The 21,814-nt window shown below is 47.9% G+C and overlaps 1 protein-coding gene across 5 annotated transcripts in view; it reads left to right on the forward strand.

Annotated features, from left to right (window-relative positions):
• CGNL1 (cingulin like 1) overlaps positions 1-21,814 on the forward strand; it is a 157,137-nt gene that overhangs the window by 131,776 nt on the left and 3,547 nt on the right. For 3 of the 5 annotated variants that reach the window (XM_087427755.1, XM_087427742.1, XM_087427750.1), the window contains exons 12-18: positions 111-281; positions 4,150-4,311; positions 7,246-7,335; positions 18,667-18,750; positions 19,455-19,579; positions 20,566-20,674; positions 21,058-21,221. In XM_087427755.1, coding sequence (XP_087283881.1) covers positions 111-281; positions 4,150-4,311; positions 7,246-7,335; positions 18,667-18,750; positions 19,455-19,579; positions 20,566-20,674; positions 21,058-21,221 — 905 coding nt within the window. The remainder of the gene's footprint in view (positions 1-110; positions 282-4,149; positions 4,312-7,245; positions 7,336-18,666; positions 18,751-19,454; positions 19,580-20,565; positions 20,675-21,057; positions 21,222-21,814) is intronic. The other 2 variants (XM_087427762.1, XM_087427768.1) reach the window with 2 other exon arrangements.

Raw genomic sequence — 21,814 nt, forward strand, 5'->3', positions numbered from 1 at the left:
TAGAAGAAAGAAGAGGAGACACGTTCTGTGTTATATGGGACCCAAAGCTAGCTCCCTGGCCCCAGATGGAGCATCACAGGGTGGGCTCACCCCCATGTCACTTCTTCCAGATGGCTGACATTGTCGAGGTGTCCCGCACGTCAACACTGGAGCTCCAGAACCAGCTGGATGAGTACAAGGAGAAAAATCGCAGGGAGCTTGCAGAAATGCAAAGGCAGTTGAAGGAGAAAACTCTAGAGGCAGAAAAGTCACGTCTGACTGCCATGAAAATGCAGGATGAGGTAATGCCTGGCCAGATCAGTTCCTGGTTTACCCCTTATTCAAAGCATCCCTCCAGACTGCTCTGAAACTCTTCTCTGAGGGACTTCTTAAGAAGATTCTTAAGACAGTGTTTGTGCTTGAATCTTCAGTCTTAACCCTGAGGATGGTTATCTGGGGCAAATGGCATTCTAAGACACAAAGGACCCAGGGACTCTGAGATGAAACTGACACAAGTTTAACTTGACGATTTTCTTGATTAATCCAAAATTCTCTGCCTAAAAAGTTTAGCTGCCTTTTATGGAGCACCAATGATGTGCCCAGCTGTGTTCAAATGATTTATATGTATTAATGTTTAAATTTAATCCTAGAACAGAGACTAAAAAAACAGTTGTTTTTTGCCATTCATTTTGAAAATATAGACTTTTATTGGAGTGGGAGTGTCAGACAAGAGTTTCAGAACAACAATAATGGAGACAAAAAAAAAATCCTCAGGAATTTATGAGTACTGAAATTATTAAAACATACTCTTGGTTTTATATTTAAGAATAATAGAACAAAGTAACCAAATGTTAACTCCCTTCAGTTTTGACTTCTAAAGAACTGAGAAAAATAAAGGGAATGGTTTTGATTATTTTAATGGAAAGCTGAAGGCTGTAAAATGCAAGTACAGTGTATACTGATTTCTGGTTATGCCTCTTGCCAGCTGGATGACCTTGAACAAGTTACCCTGATTTTCTGAGCATCTGTTTCTACCTCTTTAAAAATATATAAAATAATAATGATTTAATAATTAAATGAGATAACATGTGAGACTATATAGCAGAGGGTCTGTATATCCTGGACACTAACATTAGATTTTTTTAATTCTATGGCTTACTTTTTTTCATAAGCAGTGCCAAGAACACTAAGATTCCACAGAAAAACAAGCTTCTCTTTAAAAAACAAACTTTTATATCTTTGATGATCAAAGAAAAGTCGCCCATGAGTCAGTGCTGAAACTGTGTAAAAGAACAATGGATATTTATTACAGACTTCTAGAGCACTTCTGAAAGGACCCTGATAACAGATCCCCTCTGGTTCAGGGTCATATGATACAGGACTCCAAGTCAGAACTGAAATTAGTCTATTGATATCACAGTTCTCTGTGGCAATAAATAAATTTAAAAAAAGCATTTTGATTTCTGCAGCAAGTGGGTGGGGGGATTCAGATATTTGCCAGAATACCAACAAACACGTGGTCTGCTGTTTTGATTTCAGGAATCACAGTGTCACAGTGACCCCTGCAAAGTGCTTTCCGTTACTTTTTGCATAATGGTTATTCTGCTAGAATCTTCGGATGGGAAAGGAGCCTTGAGATCCTTTAGTTAGATAAAGAAACTGAGATCCAGAGAGGTTAGTTAAGGGCAGATGGAGACCAGTGTTGTTTACAAAAGGGCAGTAATTCGAAAAAGGATTTCTTACGATGAAAAAGATGGCCCTTCCTAGATTTTCTTGGTAGCCTAGCTCTGTGAGACACTGTGTCCATCCGAAGGGCAGAAATGGACATCTCATCATTCTAAAAGGAACCCTACAGTCAGGTACCACCCTGAATCAAGCTGCTGCAGTCATGGAGTTGTTTAAAACAAGAGTGAATTCACAAGCCACGGTCGCTCGGGATCCTTAAAAAGTCAACCTCAACTCTGCTCACTGCCCCCCACCCTGTTTGGTTGAGACGAGTTAAATTCTCGGTAAAAAAGCTGCAGGGGTCCATCCTAAGTGCTGTAGTCCTTGCCTGGTTTGCTTTGAGAGAAATGGACGTTTTACCTATTTTGCCTTTTTTGTGGAGCTGGAAAAGTTCTGATGAGGAGAATCTTTAGAGAATGAAGACAGAGTTCACTGTTGTTCAGTTGATTTTCTAAATCCCACTTAGCAAAGGGCATTTTTAACTATTAGTATAAAGGTAGCACTAGTAGGTTCACAAGTTATTTGCTTACTTGTGATCCCAGACACTAATACTAGTTACTCTTGTGCTTATCTTACCCAATACTCTTAGTATGACAGAGCCCTCGCTAGATGTTTGAGGGACATACTGGGTGTTAGAAGGTAGGGATGTGCTGGGCAGTGGGATGAAGGATGCTCTGGGCCCGCGGAAGGAAACCAAGAAGGAATGCGGGCTGTATGTTTACTCGTCCGTCTTTCTCACTTTCAAGCCCATGTTCTTTTTGGTTATCATCTCATTCGATTCTCATAACAGCTCTATAAAGTAGGTTTTATAATTATCCCGGTATTGCAAATTAGGAGACTGAGGCATAGAGAGATTTTTTTTTAATTAAGACTTTCTTTTGGAGAGATTTTTAATGCTGTGGAGTATATATAGTACACTCTTGGTATCCAAAGAGTGTCCCATCATCCATTTCCCTGGATGATTGTCACTTTGTGCTTTCAATCTCAGTGTCATTTCACAGTTGTGCTTTCACTGTTACCGCCAAAGCCAGACGGGGGTCTTTATCTGGAGATGTCTTCGTCAAGGCTCTGCTGTCCTCATAGAAATGTCAGGTATTGCTGTCAGCCTCCAAGAGAGGAACACATTTTTTGAAGTTTTCCCCCGGTCTTCCTAAACTAGCCTAACCTATTATTGGGCCCCAAAGAAAGACTATCTTTAGGGCTTCCCCAACTTTTCTGTGAAAATCAGCCTCAGAGGATGGTATTGTTTCATGGAGTTTGCTGCTCACTACCATGTAGTCCCTGAAGGAAATAGACCCCTGGTGTTTTCTATTCCTAAGACTGTGCTCTCATCCAGTGCCCTCTACTGTCTCCAGGAGGGAAGGAAGTTGGACTTCACTGAATTGGTCCACACAGGTGTTGCAGGAATACCTACTGTGTGCTGAGGTGGCTGGTCCCCTCGCGGAGACTGCAGAGAAGTGGAAAACAGACAATCCCTTGTGAATCAAGCTCTTTGTTGCACTCTCTTCAAAGCTATTAGTTCAGTGCCACCTTGTGGATGAAAAAATACCCTGTAAATCATGACAGCTGACACAGAATTTTCTTCTAGAGAGCAGTGGTTTTCACCAAATGTGTATGTTTATATTATTAGATTTTGTGCTTGCAGGTTGCTTTGGGGGTCATTAATTTAGTTTTTATTTTTCCCTAACTTTAAAAACCTCTGTTGAGGCGATGCTGATACAGGTGGGCAGTCAATTACACTCTGGGATGCACTTATCTAGTACAGTGGCTTTCAAGTGTTTTTTTTTTCTGAGGAAGGTCAGCCCTGAGCTAACATCCTATGCCAATCTTCCTCTTTTTTTTTTTTTTTTTTGCTGAGGAAGATTGGCCCTGGGCTAATATCCATGCCCATCTTCCTCCACTTTATAAAGGATGCTGCCACAGTATGGGTTGACAAGCGGTGCGTCAGCATGTGGCCAGGATCCAAACCTGCGAACCCCGGGCTGCTGAAGTGGAGCACGTGCACTTAATGGCTGTGCCACCGGGCCAGCCCCTGGTTTTCAAGTGTTTTTGACCCATGACCTGTAGTGAGAAATGCATCTTGCATTGCAACCCAGTAATACATACATCCCTACAAATACGTGAATATCTAGTACAAAAGTTCCATAAAACGGTGTTTGCTTGTACTCTACTCTGATATTTTTTCTGTTATATTTAATTTTAAAATGCTGGCCAACATCTACTAAATTGAATTTATAACCCGATAGGCTGCTACCTGTAGCTGGAAAATTCCCTCTTTTTAGAGAAGAGGAAAATGAGGCCCAAAGGGAGGTGGCAGTTGTTCAAAGTCTTCTATCTCCAGTGTGGTGGTCAGTGGTCACCTCGGGGTCAGCCTGCGCACCATCTGTCAAGTCTCTGTGCTCTTCATGAACCCCGGCTGACCACCTCAGCTCCTCCTCCTTCTAGATGCGCCTGATGGAGGAGGAGTTAAAGGACTACCAGAGGGCTCAGGATGAAGCGCTCACGAAAAGGCAGCTTCTGGAGCAGACGCTGAAGGACCTGGAGTACGAGCTGGAGGCCAAGAGTCACCTCAAAGATGACCGAAGCCGGCTCCTCAAGCAGATGGAGGTCTGTGGGCCGCACGGGCGAGGGCCGGGGCCTGTGGAGAGCGAGCGTGGGACACCAGGGAAGCAGCCTCTGCTCACACCTCAGCCTTTGGGAAGTCCTGGGGTTTTACTCTCTCAAACAGCCAGACATTAGTAAAGTCATTTCTTGATTTGAGGAAGAAGCTGGTAGTTCGTAGACTCATAGGATGTCAGAGCTGGAAGGAATGATGGAAATAATTAGGCTGATGTCCTCATCGTCTTAAAGAGGAAGGAAGACAGAGTCGCAAAGAGGTTAGGTGCTTTTACATAAGGGCACATAGATAGTTCATTTTCTCTTTGATGCTTTGGACGGTGCTTCCAACTACCAAGGAGACAAGACTGCTGCGAATCTAGAGAGGGGCTGAGCTCTGCCTTGGACCCAAACTGCCCACCTCCTAGGAACCCCTGGCGCCCATTTGCCACTCCACGTGCTCTATTCTTATTTCCTGATTCTGGCACATATTCTGTTACAGGTGATCCAGCTTTGCCAAAGCTAGCCGCAAACTGTGGCTCAATTCGTTTTTGGATATACAGTCTATACATGGTCCAATGCAGTCTCTCAGAAAGTGCTCAGTGGAGTCACCAGCCAAGGGTGATCTGGCCACAAGATGAAAACGCAACACATGAGAAAAATGTGAATCAAGTTTTAGAATCTAAATATGAGTGGCAGTGAGAATGACAGGAAGACCCTTAACAGCAGCCCACCTGAATTTATAAAAAAGAATAATCCTCAAGAACAAAACCAACCACAAACCAGAACTGCCCCCAACCCCACACACACACCTCAGTGGAATTTTAGAGGGAGAGAGACACCTAAAAATAAGCCTCAGACCTATGGAAGAAGTTAAAATTGTCAAGGTTTTGATAAAAGACAGACAGTGCTCAAGGCCAGGGAGAGAGAGCTTGAATTTAAAATCAATGGAATTCCTCATTCAACTTTGCAAATAAATAGAAATAACTTGTAAAACCTCCAGGGGACTTAGTAGCAATTTATATCTAGGGACTGATGTTTTAACTATTAAGGAGTTTATTAGATGGGCTCTTTTTAGAGGCCAAAATAACCTAGTTATGGTTTTATTATTCTTTTGTAGGATTGCTGTATATGTTGCTGATGTCCTGGTTCTCATCTCGTTAGGGGACATCATTTTAAGGCAAGCTAAGGTCAACCCAGTTAACTAGAAACTAATTATTCTAGGGCCCAAACTGTCTGCTTAAACACAGGCTGAAGTGTCTTCAGGTAGTGACCAAGAACCTCTAGTGCAGTGACCCCTGGCCTGGCCCCTTGAACGTTCCTGCTTGGTTCTGTGCAATACTGATTTTAGGCAGGAAGAAAGCCCTGTGAAGGGGTACTTTCACCTAAAGATTGGGTTGTCAGGTGATCTCCTTCTAGAATATTCTGACTAAAAAGAACATTTCCTTTCACTAACTCATGGTCTAGAGGCAGTGGCATAGCTAAGCTTCATTTGCCCCTGTGCAATATTTTAGGTATTTCTCCATTAATTACAGAATGAATAGCTCTCAAGGCCCCACCACTGTGAAGCACACTGGAGTGGGGTTTCCTCCCCTAAGAGGCGGCAGGCAGGGCCGTCTTGCTGTGACTAATATCTTGCTTGTTCCCTCACTAGCATTTAACAAATTATTTCTTAGGACTCAAGAGCTCTCTCAAAAATGGGCATTTTCTATAAACTCAGAAACTCAGGTCACTGTTTTATATAAATGCAGCATTTGTGGGTCCTTGGTGATTTCTAACTAGAGCAAACCTGGCCTTGAGGAATCAGGAACCATAAACACATAGGAAGTTCAGTGTAGGACCCAACTCTCTGTTCTGAGTTGGTCTTTGCGACTCTCGGCTCCTGGGAGAGAGCCTTCTGGGTTCCCTGTAGATTTCCATCACTAAGAGGGGAGGCATTCACAGACATTTAGTCATTCCCTTGAGTTCTGTGAGTTTTATTTTTGGCACTTACAGAGGTGTCCAGAGCTTGTCAGCCAACTTTGACAATTGCAGAGACAATAATTATGTATACATGCTGCAGACTCGTGTTTAAAAACTCACAATGCTGATTGCTTTTTAGTGTGTGTGGCTCTGAGTTAACTCAGACATATGACACATTGGCTGGTGACATGAGAAACACATGCACACACCCCACAACGCCCAGTTCTAACTGGAGTGGTTAGTGTTAGAAGCCTCTTTTTTTTTTTTTTACACAAAGCTACTTCAAAAGGCTTTTCTTAACACGCAATGATGTTAAATTAGGAGCCAGCAAGGAAGATAGAAATTGCTATTCTTCTGTGATGATTGGTGTAGCAAAATGGGCCAGCACTGTCTTTATGTTATTCCAACACAGATTTGGGACTGCACACTGCTAACTGTATGAGGTTCCCTAGAGGAAAGTGGCAGGTGCAAAAGGCTGCAGTAGACTTGACTCCTGCAAGGCTCTTTGAAACTCTGAGAGGAGGAAGGTAAAACATTGTCTCAAGCTTGGAGTACTTAGCTTGTCTCAAGCTTGGAGTAAATATACCTTGGACGGTATCTCAGCTCCTGCCTTGTCTTTTAACAGATGACTTGGATACCTGTTAGGTTTAGGTGGATCTTTGTAAAGTTATTGATTCATAGGGGAAAAAAGACTTGAAGGAAACATGCTAAAGTATCCTTAGTGCTTAAGTTAGGGTTTGGAGTAATATTTTTCTCCTTTTATGTATTTTCTGAATGGACAATTATATTTACATTGTAAAAGAAAAAAACTGCAGTTTTAAAAATATCTCCTTTGGGCAGTATGAGAAATAGACACATCCTTTCCCCAAACCCTAATGATACTCAGCTCTGATTTGCCCCTGGGGTCTTCCTTCCACAGGGCAGACCATGCTCCTCACCGGTCAGTGGAAGTTAAGTAGGCTGTGTGTGTGACTTCTTTCTTAGGACAAGGTGTCTCAACTGGAGATGGAACTGGAAGAAGAAAGAAACAACTCGGATTTGCTGTCGGAGAGGATCACTCGGAGCAGGGAACAGGTACTGTGCTGTAGTTGGATGTGAGAGGATCACTAGGAGCAGGAACAGGTACTGTGCTGTAGTTGGATGTAAGAGGATCACTAGGAGCAGGGAACAGGTACTGTGCTGTAGTTGGATGTGAGAGGATCACTAGGAGCAGGAACAGGTACTGTGCTGTAGTTTGATGTGAGAGGATCACTAGGAGCAGGGGACAGGTACTGTGCTGTAGTTGGATGTGAGAGGATCACTCGGAGCAGGGAACAGGTACTGTGCTGTAGTTTGATGTGAGAGGATCACTAGGAGCAGGGGACAGGTACTGTGCTGTAGTTTGATGTGAGAGGATCACTAGGAGCAGGGGACAGGTACTGTGCTGTAGTTGGATGTGAGAGGATCACTAGGAGGAGGGGACAGGTACTGTGCTGTAGTTGGATGTGAGAGGATCACTAGGAGCAGGAACAGGTACTGTGCTGTAGTTGGATGTGAGAGGATCACTAGGAGCAGGGGAACAGGTACTGTGCTGTAGTTGGATGTGAGAGGATCACTGGGTGCAGGAACAGGTACTGTGCTGTAGTTGGATGTGAGAGGATCACTAGGAGGAGGGGACAGGTACTGTGCTGTAGTTGGATGTGAGAGGATCACTAGGAGGAGGGGACAGGTACTGTGCTGTAGTTGGGTGTGAGAGGATCTCTAGGAGCAGGGGACAGGTACTGTGCTGTAGTTGGATGTGAGAGGATCACTAGGTGCAGGAACAGGTTGGATGTGAGAGGATCACGAGGTGCAGGGGACAGGTACTGTGCTGTGGTTGCATGATGGGTGGATATTTCTGCAGGAAAAAGGAAATGTGAGAGGCTGAAGCTGAGGGTTCAGCCTGAGGAGGGAGAGAGAGTTCATGATGTATGGAAATGATGGGAGAATGAATAGTCTTCATCATAGGAAGCCACTGGGAGGGAGGTGTAATGTATAACATAAAGCATAAAGTGCAAGTTTCCAGAGTGGTTATGGGTAACAAACTTTTAGCTATAATAGGCAAAGTGCTTTGAGAGCTGAGTCTCTAAGAATCACTAGGTCAACAAGCAGTGGTGTGACATTTGGTAGCTAGCAGTATGTTGGTGCCATGGAAAGTAAATGACATGACACAGTCTTTCCTTTAAGAACTTTAAAAGATGGGCTGGCCCCGTGACTTAGCGGTTAAGTGCGTGCGCTCCGCTGCTGGCGGCCCGGGTTCGGATCCCGGGCGCGCACCGACACACCGCTTCTCCGGCCATGCTGAGGCTGCGTCCCACATACACCAACTAGAAGGATGTGCAACTATGACATACAACTATCTACTGGGGCTTTGGGGGAAAAATAAATAAATAAAATTTAAAAAATAGCTAATTAGCAATACATCCCCCTCTGAGCATTCACAGTACAGTAACAGTACTTCTAAGTGAACGCTTTCTGCAGTTTTCGAATGTACGGAGTTTCCCTTGAGTTTGATCCTTACAGCAACACTGGGAGGCAGCCAGGGACAGCTCGCATTGTCCTCACACTGTAGATAATGAAACTAATTTCCCAGATGACACTCACTGTAATCCCAAAGTTTTTGGAATTTGTTTCCATTTTTTAATTAAAAAAAAAGTTCAGAGTGGCTACGTCCTATCCTGGCGATAGTGGGTCATATCACTAGAGAGTGGTGGTACCATTAACTGGTTGCCGTGTCCCTGTTGCGTGTTCAAACCACATGAGAGATAAAATATGCAAACATTATGAGACAAGGATTCAGAACCCTCTGTGGTGGTTTTGAAGAGAATTTATGTTCACTAACCTCAGCCTTTCATTTTCATGATACCTGTGGATACTTGTAAAAACCTCTGAGGGGGTGTACCTTCAGTGTATGCTTACTCAGTTGTATGCCCAGCTCCTGAGAATGGTACCGGGGAGACTGTACGTAGACATTTAGCTCTTTACCTCTTGATTTGCTCTGGGCACTTCCCTAATTAAACAATGAGAACAAAAACCTGAAAGCCTTGGATGATGTCCTGAGTACAGTTTAGGAAATCTGGTTAAAGGATTAAAATAAAAAATTTGAAATACAAATTAATTTGGGAAAAATCTTCCCTATCCAAAGAAGCACTTTCCTCTGATCACTCTTCTACTTATTCATATGCACCACCTTCCCCACCTCAGGGCGGCCAAGGACTGGAGGTTCCCATGCTTAGGGACAATGCCATGCTGAGCTGGTCGCCCCTGCTCGAAGCTGAAGGTGAATCACTGGCTTCTTTTCCATCTGCCCTTGTTTCCCTGTTGACAGAGTCTTTGCAACAAGTGAGATAGTCGTGCTACTTTGCTTCCGAGAGTGAAGGAAATTCCAACTGGAGGCTCCATCCGCCTCCCCCCCTAAGCTCAGATTCTGTCTGCATGTTCCAGTGCTGTGCTAGTAGCGTTCCTCTGGGAGGGGTGGCAGCCCGTCCAGCCTGAGGTGCAGAAGTGTAGAGAAAGACCTTCATGAAAACCTGCAGTCCAGAAGGAGAACCCAACCTTGACATTTGAGCCCTAATAGGTGCTTTATAAAGTCTGCATTTTCTACGTTCTCTTACTGGCATAAAAGCTGTTTGTTATGAGTTCCTGCCAGCGTGGCTAAGTAGCCACATCACCACAGGGCATTTCAGGATCTGCTGAGCATTCGTGATGAGGGAAGAAGTGGCCATAAATTTGTTTTGCTAGTGCTTCTTGTGACTTATGCAAAGAGGATTGGTGGGAAAGATGTCCTGTCAACAACCAGGCAGTTAAAACAGACTTCCAGACCCACGTTTTACCCCAAAACAAAACACAGACAAACTGAACCAGAAGGTGGTTGCCTCTCTTGCTTCAGCTGATGGTTCAACACTGAGAAAAGTGGTCATTTAGATCTGTTTGCTCTTGGCGCCTTCTTTCTCCTCTCGACTGACCACTCGGATTGTGGGGAATAGAGCTGCTCTCCACGGTGTGGTCAAGGTTGAAAATATTGTCGCTGAGCCAAGGACTTGAAGTCAGCCTGGGGAGGAGGTGAAGGGAGCTAACTTGGTCTATGGGAAGGAGCCCTGGGCTGCAAGTCCTGGTCTTGACACCTGCACCAAGCCCGCGTAGCTCCGGGAAATCCAGCCTCTCTCAGTGCAGTCTCCACAATCCATACAAATGAGGCCGTTTGTCTAGGAGATTTCTGAAGACTTTTCCAAATTCTAACATTGAGATGCTGTGAGAAGGTTTTATTAAACCATGAGTGTCTGAGTCAGTCTCTCCCTGAATCTGAGTTGTTTGCCTAAAAACATGAGACTTCCACAATGTCTAAGCCTCTTTCCCCTGTTGGTTCTGTTTACTTTCTTCTCACTGCACTCTCTGAGGCAGGGAGGGTAAAGCCTGTGTCTGTTATAAGTGGAGAAATTGATCCCCATGTTCAAACTCATGTTGGAATTGCTAAAACAAGCACACAACAGAACAGAACCCCTGAGATAAAGGGGTGTCTCCTGATTGCGTGCTCAGGCCTCTCCCCTGCCTGTGCCGTCTCCAGATTTGTGTGGAAGGGGAGAGAAGTAGGTGGACCAAACACCTGCCTCACAAGAGAGCATTTATTCTCATTCAAAGCCGAGGTCAATCTGAGACTTATTTCTTGCCCCTTAAAGTAAAGGATCCAAGAAAGGGCCCTGGGTGCAGACAGTTGGGCCGTGATTCTGAAGCCGTTTCAATCCACATAGGTTAACATCTAGGGCCATGTGCCTGCTGCCTTCCTGCCAGAATCGGAGAAATGGGAAACTTCCAAACCTCTGCCCCCTCAAATGCTGACCTATGACACCTCCTTCACAGGGGACGTCTCGTAAAGAACAGGACATGGTGCTTGGCTGTTATCTCCAACGTGATTTACAGCATCGGCCTGGGATGCTCAGCAAACTGCTGCTAGGTGCTGAAAAGGGGGGGAATTTTATTTTTGGAATCTTGCTGTCTTTAAATTAAAAAGTAAAAGGTTACAGCTCTCTGTTTAAACTCTGCATTTTCACAAGCTCCTCTTCTGAATCTTTGCTTCCTCCAAACATCTCCCATTCTTTTCCCTTGTCTTAGTGATAGGGCTTAGGTGCAAAAGCTAGAAAAAACTGTTTTCCAGCAAATGGCCAACCCCTTTCACAGGATCTTAGATCTGGCAAGGACCTCCAAGTTCATCTCCCCAGAATTCTCGTGCAGTGGATGAGATCTGAGGCCCAGAGCACATGACTGGTTAGTTGCAGAGTTGGCCTTAGGTCTCCTGACTCCCAAGACAGTGCTCTCTCTACTGGTGCTTGCAAAGTATGATGGATACCTACTGTGTGCCTAGTATTGCGGTAAGGCTAGGAAATTATCAAAAGCGGCCCCTGCCCTTGAGGTGCTGTGGTTTGAAGAGAAGGGGCATGCCTAAAAAATGGATAACTAACAAGAAAAAGCAGCAGACACTAAATACTAAGTGAAGGATTCAGGCAGCTCATGAGGGAAAGACTGTCATAGCAAGGGTGACTGTGGGAGTTCTTAGAGGAAGGTGGACCTGGAGCCACCTTTGAAGAAAGGGTAGGATTTAGGCCAACTGAGAGGAGTGGGAAAGGAGTTCTAGATAGAATGAATGGTGTGAACAGAATTGGGAGGTAGGATAGATACAGCATTTTGAAGAGCAATGAATGGACGACTCGGGCTTGATCAGGTCTCTGGTTTCTGTATGGGAATAACAGGAGAAAAGTTTGGAGAGGCAGGTTGAGGGTTTTGAATGGACCCTATCCTGAAGGCAATGGGGAGCCGTCGAAGGTTGTTGAGCAGAGTAGTGAAGCATACACAGTGTTCTAGAAGATGAATGTGGTTGGGGGCGGGGGTAAGGACAGGGGAAGGGGAGACCGGGAGGAGGCTCTGCTGGGCTGTTCCCAGGGTCAGAGGACGGGAAAGGCAGCTGTGAGATCAAACACTCTGTCCTTTCCATGATGGTGTCCCCCGCCCCTTCTTGTGCATACATTTGACACTCAGTAAATGCTGGCCACGTTATTTGTAAGTTCTTTGCCTTGCCTTTCTCTTCCGTACATGCTCAGGATATTATTTTTCAGGCTGATGGATTCAGGGAATCCTAATTGAGAGAAAATTTTTCAAACTTTTTGGATGCTGGGATTTTGTTTTCAACCTAGCTAATATGAAGGAGAAGGGATGGATGTGGATTTGATAAAATGGTGTCTTCTTTTATAAAACAGAGGTGAAGGAGTATTTATTTTCTCGTCCCAGTATAGTTCACTTTATACAGGAAGGTTTCTGATCGACTTAAAGTGCTAGGAAAATTCAATTAAATAGTTGGTATTTTACTAGCTTTTGATCTGGTTAAATCCAGAGAAATCCTTTTTCTCCTCCTTCCTCCAGTCCGTGTTTCCATTTCCGATGATGCCGTCCTTGCTGAGGATTCCCTAGGTGCTGGGTACTGTGTCCCCACCTTGCAACTTGCTCTCACTGTTTTCAGGGCTTGCAGGCTGAGTGACCGCCTAGGGTCACGCAGCTTGTCAGAGGAACCACCGTCCAACTCCAAAGCCTGCTGCCTCCCCCCGATCCCGTCATTCCAGCCTCAGACTGCAAGGGTGATAAAGACCCCTCAAATGCATTTGGGCCTCTATTCCCAAGTTAAAAATAATGCCCTGGTGTCTCTTAATCTGAGTGAGGATTTCTATTCACCTGATTCTCTCCTGACTCGCCTCATGAGTCCAGGAATCGCAGAGTGAAAGAGAAGCCCAGCTTGGTGTATTCTGAATGTGTCCGACAGACACATTCAAAGATGTTCTAGCTCCTTGGGCACTGCTGTGTCCTGGCTGGTGGCTGAGTGCAAACAGTTAACAGTAGAGCTGGGGCTAAATGGAGAGGCGTTCTCTTGACCATGGAGGCCAAGATGACCCACCGAGTGGGAAGACAGTTCATCCAGCCCAGACAACTGGCAGGCAGGAGGAAAAATACCAACTCTAGAGCTTTGGGTGGCTTCCTGGTTTTTCCAGGGGCTGAGCGAGGCTGCCCTGTTGCCTTGGCAACTGCAGGATAAATCCCAGCGGATAAGTTTCAGGCTTATGCAGTCACTTTTGGGAACTGCTCCCCAGCGGCCGGCTCACACCTGCTCATCAGTCTGCACCAGGGGGATGTAGCCCCCAGGATGTGGGACTTGGAAATAAGGGTTCTTTGCAGTCAGTGAGTGAAAGATCAAAATGGGATTTCTTTCTTTCTTTTTTTAATTAAAATGATCCTAGTCTCAGAACTGCCTCCTATTGTATTGGCTGCTAAAAACCCAGTGTGTACAGTTGGTTAATAATAATTTTCCTTTCTTGTGATTTGAGTACCATTTTTAATACCAGCCAGGAGTGTAGGCTCACCAACCCTTTACAGCCCAATGGTAAACATAGGTGATAGGGTTAAATATGGGTATTAGCAATCATAAATATCTCTGGCTTTTCATTAACCCAGGAGGCAGCTGCTTCTAATCCTGAGAGCTGGCTCAGGTCACGGGTGCCTCTGACATAGAACCACTGGAATCTGATACTGTTATTTCTGATCAGAAATGCTCAGGGTTTAGCTTTCTTTCAATCCAGCTGTGGTAAACTGTTGCCTTCAGCTCCTGTTCTGTTTTCAATTCAACTGGAAGGTTTTTGTTCGGTCTATTGAATATAGTTGAAGGGTAAACATCACATAAAGCACTAAGCTTATATAAGGAAGTGTTTTTCCAGCCTCAGATTTACTTCCCTGGTCCAGAGGAGGAAGGTGGCGAACACAGAGGCCTTTTTTTTTTTTTTTTTTGCCACTGTGGGCCAGGGTAAGAGGGATCTGATGTGGAATATTCCCAAGTTACTGGGCTGGTCCTGGGGATCACTGTGTTGAGGAGAACAGCTAAAGCACTTCTGGTTTACAGTGATACCCGTCCTTGAGACAGTGTCCATAACTCCATGTGGTGTTCCTTGTATACGGCTCCCTGGGATGGATTTGTTTTAGAATTCAGTGTTAGGTTGTCCTTTTTGAAGATCCAAAGAAGCCTGTCATGCTTGCCAAAAACCTTGGTTTCTAAAAGACTCAAGAAAAATTGACTGCCCGGTCACCATAACTGTGAAGTTTTATGGTTACACATTTAATCCTTCCTGTTTTTCACTCTGATTTATTTTACACTTCCATTTTGATAGCCATCTTGTGAGGGGATGTGGTGGGGTATAAATAACGACTGTGTTGTTTTCCTTTTGGACAGTCACCATTTGCCTGGGCTTTCCAGGGAGGTCTTGAACCTGCGAGACCTCCCTGGATGCTGCCTCTCTGAGTGTTCCTCTGCACCGGGAGGCCTATTTCCTGGCTGGATCCAGATTTTCCAGTCAGTGGCACTGAGGGAGCAAGACTTTGGCCAGTGGCTGCTTCTTTAAGTCGCAGGGTTTATCCTGACCTCCCAGCCTGGGCCCAGTGCTGTGTGACTGACCCCTTGGCGATCCTGGAATCCCTCCCCAGCACTTCTCTGCCTCATTCCGTGGTAGACGCTTCTTCCTTTTGGGCTCCGAAGCCCCCACCAGAACTCTCCCTCCTTGTTGAGAGACCTGGGTCCTACGGGTTTGCTGAGAGGGAGAAAAGGAGGGTATGATTTTCAGTCAGAAAGCCTGGGTTAGAATCCCAAAGCTGCTCCCAAGGTTCCTGAACCTCCCACCTGGAAAATGGGAGTGTTAACATCTGCCTTAGAGAGGGCTGGGAGGATTAACGTGCCATCGCCAGGGCTCTTGATTCTTGATCTTTCGCTCTCCAGTCCTCAGGCCCGGAGCCCAGCGGCAGAAGTCACTGCTTGACCTCCTAAAAGCAGATGCTCTACAGCTACAGCGAGACCCTTGCTCTGCTCTGCCAGCCTTTTATTGCCTTTTGGTGTTTTTCGGCCTCACACCCCACAGCAACTAGAGTGCCTTCTTTCTCTATAAGCCTCCAGTTCTTTCTTATCCCTTCACTTTGGGGAAGATAATCTCTCTCCCCTCCCTGCCTCCCTCCCTTCCACGCCTCTGAGCTACAGGAGCCTGCATCCCGCCCCCGCCACCCCCGAGTCCTGAGGGATGCCCTCTCTCCTTGGCCCAGAGAAAGAGCTTCTCTCCCACTCTCATGCTGGCCCCAGTGCAGGGCCTTGATCTATCCCTCCCTCACTGGACAGTCAGTCTTCCTGTCACACTGCCTTCTTGTCACAGTCCATCATCTGTAACTTTTCCCTCCTCCCTGATTCTCACCCTGGCCTGCTAATGGGTGCGGGGCATCCATCTTACAAACCCCTTCGTGACCTCCCTAGCCGTCCAGTTATAGTGTCATCTCCTCAGGGCTGGAGTTCTAGAGGAGAGGCATCGCCCCACCTCTTCACGCCCTTCCCTTCACGCCTTCCCAGTCTTGGCAGTCTGGTTGCCCTTTCTGCCAAGCCTTCCAGAGAGAACTTCTTTGTCGAGCCCAGGTGCTTTTCCCTCAGTCCTCACCCTTCTTGGCTTTTGGGACAGGTCAGTGTCCTGGTTTTCTCCCTGCCTCCCCTAACGGGAGGTCCAGGGGGGAGGGCTCCCCAGGGCATGGCTCCAGATGGTTCTGGATCCTCCTCATTCTTCATACATTTCTTCTTGGTGAGCTCATCTGTCCTGTGGCTTGAGCTGGCATCACCCAGCTCCCTGTCTGCCTCTCTGCCTGATCTCCTAACCTGTCCCCTCGCCTCCCCACATGGCCCGCTCAGTCCTTTCACTTCTCCAGCATTCCCTTCCTCTTTCTTACCTCCTGCTCTTCTTATTGGTGGTCCCCCAGCTTGGAAAGCTGCATTTCCTCTCCTGCCCCTTCCTCTCTGCCTGACCCTCACCTCTCAGTTATGTCTCAGCCTGGTGTCCCTTTCTCTGGCCCTCCAAGTCTTTGTTGTGCCATGCGCCCTGCCCTGGCCCACTGTCCTTCCCCATCGTAGTAACAGTGACCGCATATACAAGACTTATTTGTTTGTCCCCCTTGAGGCTACAATGCTGGTCTTTTTGTCACAGTATCCAGCCTAGGGCCCGTAATATAGTTTGAATGAATGAACAAACCCACCCCATCATTCCAAGACCACCCTTCCCCCAGCACGCAAGCATGTGTGTTCACAAACACACACTCTCACTTTGACAGAGTGGGTCTTTTCCACGGACCCTCCTAAATGTCTGGAGAGATGGGGTGCCTACTCTAGCCTGAGGATGGAGGCAGGGGCCTCTCGGGCTTCCTCAGAAGGAGAGCCACACAGCACTCCGAAGGGTGGAGGAGCCACCAAAATGTGCTTTCACTGTATCGTAGGCCAGCTCAAAGGGCCCTTAGAGGCTGTCTTGTTCAAGTTCCTTGTTTTAGAAATGAGGAGTCTGCATCCCAGAGGTGAAATGATCAAGGTCACACACAAGTGCCCTCAGAGCCAGGAAGGGACACGGGGCCACTGCTGGTTGTGTAATTGCTTCCCATCACAGTGAAAGTTTAACCCCATCCTGGGTGGGGTCCCGGCCCCTGCCCCGGGGGGTGTGAACAGAACAGTTTTCCCCGGGAGGCCTGTCTCGGTCCCGTGGTCCAGCTGTGCTGACGTGCTCCATGCGTAGTGGTGTTGGCTGGTTCAGGCCACGCTCGGAGTGGGGCTGTGAGCCCGCATTCATTACCTGTGGACTTTGTGCTCATTTAACAGTTACAGGAGTCATTCTGATGCCCTCTCTGCAGCATGTGATTCTCGAGGGCTTTGGGGCCAGGCAGAGTGGGAGCAGGGCTGCGGGTGGAGCTGTGTGTGCTCGGCCTGCTGACCCTTTGCGTGGCTGGCATTTTTTCCCTGCTGCACACAAGGATGCCCTAAGAAAACTCACTGCCTCCCTGGGGCTTGGTTTTGACGTGACCTCTGTGTTTGAGCCCTAGGTCTGAAGCCTTTCACTGAATTGGTCCAGAGAGAGCAGCCTCTTAGCGGGTAGTGAGTGGGCTTGGCCTGGGTTCTAGTCCTGCTCCCTCCAGTTACTTGTATAACTGTCCCGGGCCTTACTTTTCTCTGCTGTAAAATTCTGAACCCCTATGACGTAGAAGCCTGCCAGTCAGAAATGCAAACGTGGGCGTTTTTTTTGACCACCCAGCTACCGGCTCACCTATGGGCAGAGTCCCAGCTTCCTCCTGTGGTATTGGAGGCCTCGGTGTCCAGGCTCTGCCCATTGCCAGCCTCATTCCTTACCACTTGTTGCCCACCCTGGGCCAGCCACACCACACTGCTTGTCATTCTGTGCACACACCATGGTGGGGACAGTGGGAGATGGGAGCAGATGCAAGCCTGGCCCAATGTTGCCGTGTCTCCTCTTATTATTCCCAGGACCCCCAGTTCTTGCTCTCTAGGTGGATGGACTGAAGGGGTGAGCTTATCTTTTACTTGCTAGGGGGTTTGTGCATGTGGCAAAAATCCAAGTTGAGGCCAGGCTGGGTGGCCCCGTTACGTATGCCCCCCAGGCATCCAGGGGAGCATCCTATGTGTACCCCTCTTACCCAAGTCGGACCCCGACCTTAAGAAGGAAAGGGTGTTTTATTTTACAGGCTCACCTTCTTAGTTCTCTGGCTTCTTCAGGCCGCCCTCTGCTGGACGGCCCTGGGATTAGAGTCTGGGGCTTCCGCCTCTGATGCTCATTTCACTGCTGCTGAAGCTCACTGGGACTGGGGAACAGAGATGCTGAAGGGCAAGCAGTGAAATTTCTTTCCAGAAGCTGCTCAGCTAGGCTCGTTTCCTATTAACATAGAAGAAACCGTCAGGAACGTTTAGCCTTTGCCGGGAGGCCTGGAGCTGCCCAGTGTTCTTGCTGACTTCTGGTTCTGGCATAAGAAAGGAGGACTCTAGCAGCGTCTGAGATATGCTGACTGTGGAAGCCCTTTCTGAAGTCTGAACTTGTAATGCAGCAGTCAGGAGCTTGGGAATACTGGCTCCCCTATTACTGGTTGTGTAGATCTCTGGTAGGTTGGATGACTGACTCGTCCTGGTTTGCCTGGGACTTTCCCAGTCTTAGCATTGAAAGTCCCGTGTCCTGAGCACATCCTCAGTCCTGTTTCCAAATAAGGGTCACATCTGAGGTACTGAGGGGTAAGACTTCAATGTGTCTTTTTGGGGGGACACAATTCAACTCGTAACAGCAGGGTTAGCTATGACTATTATTGTTATTTGTATCATTATCTTTGCAATCATCAAGAAACTAATAATGTCTAAGAAATAGCTCCTGCACCCCAGAAGAGATGGCGGGAGGCCCCTGTCACAACAGGAGCTGTCTGGTTGTTGGAATCAGCACCTGGAACCATGTCAGCACGAAGGATATAGGAACAGCCCCTCTAACCTCTGGGCTTCTGCTCTGTTTGGTGTAGATGGAACAGATGAGGAACGAGCTGCTTCAGGAGAGAGCCGTGAGGCAAGACTTGGAGTGTGACAAGATTTCCCTGGAGAGACAGGTGAGGCCAGCGGGCCCCCTGCTCCCTCCCTCCCCCGCTTCCCTCCTCTACCACCCCAGCATAGGACTAGACTCCCTCAGTGGTATCTCCTTTGCTTAGTACCCAAGAACTCTGGGGCGGAAGTCACCTGGGAGAGGTATTTCTAAGGCCTTTTTCAGAGAGGTTTTTCCCAATAATATTAAATATACTTGAAAGTTTATCAGCTGGGGGACATGGAATTGTGTTGTTTTCCAGATCCTAAAGAGGTCTGAATACTAATGTAAAGGGGATAGTAAAGAACCAGTGTCATCAAACACATGAGTTGCTAACAAAGCTTATTTGAATCATTATTTCTTTTACATGCTGTTCGTGTAAATTCTTCACTGAATAGGATATGTGATATTGGAGAAGGAGCCTATTGCCCCTGCCAGTAGGTTTATAAAAGGCCAAGGCAAAGCCTGTTGGTCTCTGACATCCAGGAGTCCCAGGCCACGCCAAAGATCTCACTCAGGCTTGTAAGGGAATGTGATAGAATCTCTTCTTTTGGCCTGCCAGGACTGGAGTGCAAGGCCTTTTCCTGGAACCATCTGTGGCCTCCCCAGGTCCCCCAGGGCCACGTATCCTGGTGTGAAAGCCAGTTTATCGCAGTTACTGACTAAACGCTGGGCTGCCCCGCACAGTGTGGCAGACACACGTCTGCTCACAGTCTGCCTGTCTGATTCCAGAACAAGGACTTAAAGAGCCGGATTATCCACCTGGAAGGGTCCTACAGGTCCAGCAAAGAGGGGCTGGTGGTGCAGATGGAGGCCAGGATCGCGGAGCTGGAGGACCGTCTGGAGGGCGAGGAGAGGTGAGCCGGCCCAGCTGTGGTGCAGAGGCCTGGTGGCAGTGGTGATCGCCTCACAGACTGCTCTCACATTTGTATCTCTTCCCATCCTCAGAAGCCTTCATGTGAGGAAGGCAGAGCGAGTACAACCTTGAGGTTATTGTTTCCATTTTACAGATGAGAAAACCGAGACCCATCCACCTAAGCACTTGAGGAAGGTAGCCTGGCTGAATATTGGTGTAGCTGGACTAAAACTCAGGACACCCCCTCCTAAGGCCATAGCTTTCCACTCTACTTGCTGCTCTTTTCCCCATTCCCTCAGTAGTTCAGGCGCCTCGTAAGCTACTGAGTTTGAGCCAGATTAGAGGTAAGGGGGCTGATGCTGCCCTGGGGGCCATGTGTATTCAAGCAGCGGCTGAATGGCCATCTGTCAGAGATGGGCAGGTCCCCCCACAGTGGGTAGGAGGGACATGGGATCAGATGACCATGCTCCTTTCTGACACCAGGATTCTCTGCAGCTAGCTCTCACATCGCAGCCCAAGTCCAGCACCAGGTTGAACTTGACCAGCCTCAGTCCTGGCTCATGGGCCCTCACCTGCCTGGAAGGGGTGTGTGTGTGCAGATAGCACTTTATGTTGTCTGTTTTGAGTAGGACTTTTGGGGCTGGGCTAGAGCAGCCTGGAGTCGACCCAAAACGTTCAGAGTCTGGCAGTCTGTGACCTGTGCCTTACAAAGTAAAGCTTGGGACTGGAAGAACTCGGGGCAGGTCCACTCCCAGCTCTTGCTGGCTCTGCAACCTCGCGCAAGTCACTCCCCTTCTCAGAGCCCCTGTTTCCTCATCCGTCCAATGGGCAGCACTTTCCTCCTGTTCAGTTGCGTGTCCCTCTGACCCTCAGCCTTGAGTTGACCAGGCAGCCCTGGCTGGAGCTTCCCCTCCTCCACAGCCGGGCTGGGCCTCCTGTGGGGCTGGGATGAGAGGATCCTCAGTTCTGCTTCCCCTGCCCCTCCAGAGACCGGGCCAGCCTCCAGCTCAGCAACCGCAGGCTGGAGCGGAAGGTGAAGGAGCTGGTGATGCAGGTGGACGATGAGCACCTGTCGCTGACCGATCAGAAGGACCAGGTGAGGGACACTCTGCAAGTTCCTTCTCAGATGAGATGTTGTGTCTCAGGTGGGGCGAGGCATCCGCGGGTGGGCGATGGAGCGGTGGTGAACTGATTCCTGTCTTCCCAGTCCACCCAGTTACGTCATAGAAGGGGGCCCTTCTAGCCTACTTATTGGGGGATTTCAGCACACTTGGAACCCTGACCTTGACTTGTAAAATGTAGACTTGTTGTCTTAGAGTCTTCTCTCCACTTTCCCGTGAGACCAGTTGCCCCTTTGCCGTGTCTTGGTTGCCTGGAGGGAAGGTGGCTGGGGACCACTGGCCTGTCCACGTGGGGGCTCTTCTCCGTCCCAGCGGCGGCGACCAGCCAGCACTCAACCTGCTCTCTCTCCCGCCGCAGCTGAGCTTGCGCTTGAAGGCAATGAAGCGACAGGTGGAGGAAGCCGAGGAGGAAATCGACAGACTAGAAAGTTCTAAAAAGAAGCTGCAGAGGGAGCTGGAGGAGCAGATGGACGTGAACGAGCAGCTGCAGGGACAGCTCAACTCCATGAAGAAGAATTTAAGGTGGGCGAGTGCGGTGACCCCGAGGGGCTGTAATCCCCCTAACATTTGAGGAGAGCTTGATGCTTGCAGAGCGTTCTCACTGCTCTTATCTCAAGCCAATTCCGTATTGTCACCTTTTGGGCTCATCCCATCCTAGAGATGAGAGTGGCTGTGTCCACTTCAGTCACCCCACATGCTCAACAGGGTCTCACGTGCCATCCTCATGCCAGTGCCGTGATGTCAGCCAGGCAGGTATTATCCTTGTTGTCCATAAGGGGAAACTGAGGCTCAGAGCAGGGTAGAACTAGCTCACACCACTATGGAGGAGGCAGTGAGCCCTGCCTCCTGGACTACCTGGACCAGCCCTTAGGACTCCTGTTTTTACGTGACTTAGGAAGAAATAATATAAGGTTCTGGTTCATATCCTCATGAGGACTGGGATATTCCGAGCCTAGTTTCGGGAGAGAGCTGCTTCTAAAACTCCTTTGCGGTGGTCCTAAGGGGAGTGGGTGAGGGGTCACTTTCCCTACCCCAGGCTCACTGCCCCCCCACCCCCAGGTTCATGCTTATCATGGAGCTGAGCCTTTCTTGGAGGCTGCCTGTGCTGGCTGCAC

The sequence above is a fragment of the Ceratotherium simum genome, chromosome 3 (genome assembly GCF_057802395.1).
Source record: "Ceratotherium simum simum isolate JZ-2026a chromosome 3, ASM5780239v1, whole genome shotgun sequence".
Classification (NCBI taxonomy): Eukaryota; Metazoa; Chordata; class Mammalia; order Perissodactyla; family Rhinocerotidae; genus Ceratotherium; species Ceratotherium simum.